We start from the raw sequence: 7,064 nt of genomic DNA, 5'->3' as shown, positions 1-7,064 counted from the left end.
TTTAGTCGTGGTTGGCCTGACCAACCGGGCCAACCGCGACTAAAGCCCCTCACGTGCACCAGCTGGCCACCGAGCGCCCTGAGCCCATACCTTTGGTCGCGGTTCGCCTCCCGAACCGCGACTAAAGATTCCATTAGTCACGGTTCGAAATATTTGGGGACTAATGGGGCTGGATGGAAGGCCCTTTTTCCACCAGTGTACAGTGTTGAAACAGCCATGCCCCGTGATCAGGCCGACAAAGTGAGGACACAGATTTGGCCAAACCGTTCGGCGCGACGAGTTTGTTGGTCCTCCGCGCGCAATCTGCGTGATACGTGGGGAGCGGAGAGCCCAACACGGCACCGAGGCTGGGCATGCACGCAGAGCTTATGCTGTGTGCCACGCCGCGCGCCCACCGCCTATAAAGCTTGCCCTTGGGCGGCCGGGCTCCTCACTCACCACTCACAACCAAAGGCAAAGCTACTCGACATTTCCCCTGAAGACGAAACAGAAAGCAGGCCCCTCGATGGCCATGACCGGCAAGGAGGCTAGACTGCTCGCGTGCGTGGCGCTCGTCGTCCTCTTGCTCCTCGTAGAGGTGATGATAGATTCTTCCACGGTATATATATATAGTCCCGGGATTCCTAGCCAAACTGATCGAGTCCCTCTTTGTTTTCGTCTTCCGCAGACCACCGCTCCCAGTGGACAAGCTCACGCTATCGGTAAGCACACGCGCACGGATCAGACTCAATTGCTACATATATCTCGATCGAGTTGATCAGTGAGAACGAGACGAGCTGACTGATCGATCCGTTCTAACCATTCGCTTCTCTTTATGCTACTGATCGATTTGCTGCGTGCGTGGGGCAGATTGCGGCGGCGCGTGCTCGTACCGGTGCAGCAAGTCGAGCCGGCCGAACCTGTGCCGGAGGGCGTGCAACACGTGCTGCCAGCGCTGCGGCTGCGTGCCGCCGGGCACCGCCGGCAACGAGGACGTCTGCCCCTGCTACGCCCACATGACCACGCACAACGGACGCCACAAGTGCCCTTGAAGATCGAAATGGCTAGCTAGCTCAACGATCTAGCACAACTCATGGCGACGCAATTCCACAGATCATATGCTGCGTACTAGGAATATGTACTACGTATGTCTATGCTCGATCAAGCGTATATATAGATCGACAGTACGAACTAATAAATCAGGTGTTGGCTTTGTAATAGTCTTTCCTTCTGGACAACATGAACATGGAGCCTCCTGCTAAGCTAGCAATTTAGCTATGGCACCGCACGACAACGTACGGGAACTCGTTCTTGTGTACCCGAGCGGCGTCTGGCGACAAATGGCTGGCGCCGCCTACGAGAAGCTTTTGCTCGTAGCCTCGTAGGCAACCAGCACGGGCACCTTGTATCTTTGCTACAAGCAGCAGGGGCTCTAGGCCTCTAGCTAGAGTTGCGCACGGGCGCATGGAAGGATCTTGGCAGAATGCCAAAACTCACACTGCAAACAGTACGTACGTTTGGCGCCTTCAAATGGCTTTACTGGCAGAGCATTTTTCATGGAAAGATAGACAGGAGCACTGAGACGGTTTTAATCAACAACTGGCTTTACTGGCGTACTCCATACTTTCTCCGTTTTAAAATAAATATCACAATTGTTTAATATAGATGCATCTATATACGGAAACCACAAGTGTAGCTCGAGCTACACGTAGCTCGTTTTTTGAAAAAAAATTGAAAACAACAATTTAAAGTTTCAGAAAATTCTGAAATTAAATCCACATGTAGATAATACTGTGGTCTACAAACATGGAAAATTTCGACTGAAATACCTTATATTCGGATCTGTGCAAAAATGACAAATCCTGATATCAATATTAGTGAACAGTGTTAGAGATATATTAGGTAGTTTAGGACTTGTAATCTCTACCTACCATATCTCTAGTAGAGCTATCTTAGCCTTCAAGTCTGTACCACTATATATACTCGTCCGAGAGTCTTAATAATACATCCAACATATTCCACATATTTCTCTATCGTTCTACAAACAGTGTCAGATTTCAAAATCTGTCAGATTTTGTCATTTTTCTGCAGTCCAGAATATGAGGTATCTCAAGTTCAAATTTTACTGATTGGTAGATCCTATCGTTGTCTACATCTAGATTTTTTATCAGATTATTTTGAAACTTTAAAATCTCATTTTCAAATTTTGCAAAAAAAAGAGAGCTACATGTAGCTCGGACTACAAAAATTCACTCTTCATCTATATATTAAAATATCTTTAGATATATTTGTATCTAGACAAAGCTACGATACTGACACTTGTTTTAGAACATGGGTAGTACTTCACTATACGTGTCTATATATGCCCATGAAACAACCATGCTGAAAGCTAAGCTGAAGAAGCATTGCTTAAAGGCCGAGGATCGATCTAGATAATAAAAGGTTAAATAACCATTAAGACATGATGGTGCAACGTGTTGTCTCATTTCCTTCATCATGGACATATGTAGTGGACCCGTGTGGTCGCGGGAAAAAAGTCTTAGTTTTGTATGGTCTCATTTTTAGCTTTGTTCTAAAGCAATTAGTTTATCAACCAAACATACCAGAAACGGATCATCGACCTTGTATCAACATCGATCATCTCTTTTGTGTTTATATACCAAAGTTGTTTTTTCAACCAATCTGGCAATGCTAGTTGTTGATGGGCGCTTTGGTATCAGCACAATTAAATATGATCTTCAAAACATGCTTTTGTATTGCCAGATTAATATGGCAATTGCACCGATACAAAAGTTTGAAACCAATAAAATATTGGGACAATAACATAAACATGCCTACAAAGAAAAGAAATAAAGGCATTGACGGAGCGGTAAAACGATGATGACCCGCAACCACTGCATCCTCCGTCTTTGACCCACCATGCTCCAAGCACTCCAAATCGCCCCGTAACAAGCAGCATCTTTACAAAGTGAAAAGTGCTTTGAAATGTCCTACCTGCGAACACTAGTACACCACCACGCCACATGTTGTTTGCATAATCAGACAAAGCGGTGTATATGCATACATGTTGTCGACGGTGAAAGAACATTTCCCGCCCTTTTGGGTTTTGTGTGTTTGATGTCAACACTAGTTATATTTTTATGTGTGTTGATGTAGACAGGTACAAGATCTCAAGATATATACTTGGCTGATGATTTGGACAGACAAAAATGAAGCTATGCTGGTTTTTCTCGTCTGGCGGAAGGTCCGGCCACCGCCAGCGGAACTTCCGCCCAGATTCTCCCCGCAGAGGCTACTCAGCGCCTTTCTTATTTCAGGTTTTATTCTCTGGCCGGAAGTTCCGGTGAAGCTGGCCGGAAGTTCCGGTCAGCGGAACTTCCGCCCAACTTCCGGAGAAGTTCCGAAAGTCAGCAAAATGTGGCTCAGTATGTCCAGTATGGTTTTTCTGGAATTCCGGAACTTGGCCGGAACTTGGCCGGAACTTCCGGTCACCGGAAGTTCCGCCCTAGTTCCGCCCCAATCTTTTCTGACAAGGTTGCCTGACGAAGAATCTTCCTGGCGGAAGTTCCGGCTCTCCTGGCCGGTACTTCCGGTGCCAGCCGGAACTTCCGGCCCTCCTGGCCGGAACTTCCGGTGTTACGAGAAATAGTTCAAACGGTCAGATCTGAGAGCTCCAATCATATAAATAGCTCTCTTCTCCAAAGGGACAAGTTGCTCAATCATTGCAAGAAAAATCTGCCAAGCTTCACCACCATTAGAGCCACCTCAAGAACACAAGATTTGCAAGATCTCCTTCCTCCCCCAACCAAAGATCTTGATCTTTGGAGATTCGAAGGAGAAGCCACCGATCTACATCCTCACCGAAGCGATTTACATTTCCCCCTCATTTGTTTGAGGGCCCCATTGCTAGTGTTCCTCTTTGGATCCCTAGTTGATTTGTGTTGATGTATTGTTGTTGATTGTTGTGTTGTTACAGATTTGGGAGCCTCCAATTCGGTTGTGGATGTGTGCCCCAAGAACCTTGTAAAGGCCCGGTTTCCGCCTCGAGGAAATCCCTTAGTGGAAGTGGGCTAGGCCTTCGTGGCGTTGCTCACAGGAGATCTGAATGAAGCCTTCGTGGTTGTTGGTTTGGCTTGCGTAGCAACCACACTCCTCCAAACGTAGACGTACCTTCTTGCAAAGGAAGGGAACTACGGGAATCATCTCCGTGTCATCGCGTGCTCCACTCTCGGTTACCTCTATCCCATTGTATCTCCTATATATTGCGTAGCTATATCTTGCTTAGTTGATAACCTTGTCATATAGGTAAATTCACTTAGTTGCATATCTAGAGAATTTACCTTTGTGTCAAGCCTAAATTGAAAAAGAACTAAAAAATTGGTTAGCACCTATTCACCCCCCCCCCCCTCTAGGTGCGGCATACGATCCTTTCAATTGGTATCAGAGCCTCGGCTCTTATTTCGGGCTTAACCGCCTAAGAGTATGCCGGACGATGGGCCTGCGGAAGAGGCCGCTAAGATGGTCTCCATGGAGGACAGCAATTCGTTGAGATCCTCCATGGAAGCTCAAATGGAAAGCATGAGAAAAATGATTTCCGAGCTTTTGACTCCGGTCCTTCCTAGGGCTCCCACCGTAGAGGTAAAGGACACGGGTGTGTTAGAAGAGGGAGGTGCTTCGGCATTACCCTCCTCTACCAAACCCGTGGAAGGTGATAACTTAAACACTATCAAATCTCCCATTGCATCTTCTAGGGGAACTAGTGGAGGTGAGAGCTACAATCGAGTAGCTCCACCTTTTCTATCTCCCGATATACCGGTTCCCCATCCCCATTTGAACATTCGTGGCGACCCACCTAAGTTTTCCATTGATAATTTTGATACTTGGCAATTTAAGTTTCGCTCTCATGTTTGCAGTGCTTCCAATGAACTTTGGAGAATCATCTTGGAAGGCTTCAAGCCCTACAACCCCGACAAGTTGACTAGAAGAGAATCGATTGATAGTCAACTCAACAACACCGCCTTGCACATGATTCAAACTAGTGTGGGGACAAAGGATTTGTCTCGTGTTCGGAACTACACCACCGCCAAGGAAGCTTGGGATGGTTTGGCCGCTAGTTGCATTGGAAGTGAGAGCACGAGAAGGAACAAGTATAATGCTCTTCGGAATCAAGCCGAAGGATTCATGAGGCTACCGGATGAAGATCATCAAGTCATGTATGGAAGACTTCTCACCGTTGCCGATTCCTTCCGGCTTATTGGTGCCACCCACATCAATGACTCTTGGATCAAGGAGAAGTACATTGAATGCATGATGCCGTTTGTACCCATTGATGTCAAGACCCTTGTTGGGAGAGAATGCTATTCCTCTCTCACGTCTCAAGAAGCCGTGCACGAGATGCAAGCCCTCAAGGTGCTCGAGCAAAACTCTCATGATTCTCGCAATCATGCCATTGGTATGTCAAAAGGGAACAATCTTGCCTTGATGGTCAACCCCGTAGAAGAAGTGCACCCTCAAGAACAATATAGGGCATCTTGGAGTATGTCCTATCCGGAAGATTTGGAATGCCACTACCATGATCACATGGCCTTCCATGCAAAGTCCTTTTGGGTTGATCCCTCCAAGGCCAAGGAAGACAACATCAAGAGAAACCACAAAAGTGGGTTCACTAGCTTTGGTCCAAAGACAAGATCATGCTACAATTGTGATGACAAGCGCCACTTCATTGCCGAATGCCCCTATGAGAATAGAGAGCTTCATAATGGAAGGCTCATTCCCAAGGACAAGAGCAAAGACACAAAGGGCAAATATTCAAAAGCCCCCAACAAGAAATTCTACAACAACAAGACCAAGAAGGGCAAGAGGCTCTCAAGAGTTGTGCTAGTGACTAGGGAAGAATATTCTTCCGATGAAGTTGAAAGTTCTAGTGGTGATGAAGGAGAAGAAAGCTCAAAGGAAGTGGCCGCCATTGCCACTACCAACATTCCCTCTTCATCTCTCTTTGAGTCCCCCAATGAGAATCCTCATATCAAGAATGCACATTGCTTCATGGCAAGGTCCTCCTTGGACACATCTATTGTGCTATCAACTCAAGAAGAATATACCTCCGGAGATGATGATGTTGATGAAGAAGAAGATGCAACCTCTAATGGATTGGTCGCTCTTGCCTCCCTCTCCACTAACTCTTCATCACCAAGTGAATCCCCCAATGAGGTCATTCATGTGGAGGAAGAAAGTTGTCTTATGGCTAAATCCTCCGAGGTATTATCTCCTAGCCCCTCTATGCCTAAAATATCAAGTGATCTAGGGGTTGATCATGCTAGTCTAAAAGTGAAACAAGAAATGCTAGAGTTTGATGATTTCATTCTTAACTTACAAGGTAACACTAAAAAGCATGTTTCAAATCTCATGGTTCGTATAGCTCAACTAAGTGATACTCTTGAGAAAAAATGTCAAATAGAGAGAGAAGACTCTCTTGAAATACATGCTCTTAAAAATTCTCTTGAGGAAAGTCAAGAAACCATAGCTTCTCTTGAAGAGAGGCTAGAAAATATTAAAGAGCCTCAAGATAAAATTAACAAGCTCACTAAAGCTAGAGATCTTGCTAGGGCTAAGAATAAAGTGCTTAAAAAGGAAAAGGCCCAATTTGGTGTTGATCATGAGAAACTTGTGAAGGATCTAGATGAACTAGACAAAGCTCACAAAGCCTTGAAGAGTGAATACACTCTCCTATCCAAGTCAAATGAGCAACTTCAAATTAGGCTTGCTTCATATGATGTGCCTAGTTCCTCTACCCCTTCATGTGATCATGCAAATGTTATTGAGGAAAATGTTAGGTTGAAGGATGAACTTGCTAAGGCCTCCTCTTCCCAAAGTAAACTTTCGTTGGATGATCTTTTGAGTAAGCAAAGATCAAACAATGGGAAGGAGGGCCTTGGTTATAATGCCAAGGCAAAGAAGACAAACAAGCAAAAGGCCAAGCCCGCACAAGAGAAGAAGAAAGATATCTCTAAGGGTGAAGCCCCAAAGGGCAAAACCATTAATGATGATGATGCGGGAAATGCTAACCCTCACTATGTTCTATTTAA

The 7,064-nt window shown here is 45.6% G+C and overlaps 1 protein-coding gene across 1 annotated transcript; it reads left to right on the top strand.

The window, feature by feature from the left end:
- Nucleotides 1–421: 421 nt before the first annotated feature.
- On the top strand, nt 422–1,245 carry LOC127317954 (cypmaclein-like). The gene is made up of 3 exons (XM_051348585.2): nt 422–577; nt 668–701; nt 850–1,245. The coding sequence occupies exons 1-3, from the start codon at nt 506–508 to the stop codon at nt 1,029–1,031; spliced, it is 288 nt and encodes a 95-aa protein (XP_051204545.1). The 5' UTR covers nt 422–505; the 3' UTR covers nt 1,032–1,245.
- Nucleotides 1,246–7,064: the final 5,819 nt, after the last annotated feature.

Source organism: Lolium perenne, chromosome 1 (genome assembly GCF_019359855.2).
Source record: "Lolium perenne isolate Kyuss_39 chromosome 1, Kyuss_2.0, whole genome shotgun sequence".
Taxonomy (NCBI): domain Eukaryota; kingdom Viridiplantae; phylum Streptophyta; class Magnoliopsida; order Poales; family Poaceae; genus Lolium; species Lolium perenne.
Note: the sequence above shows the minus strand (reverse complement) of the source record. Positions and strands in the feature narration are given on the sequence as shown.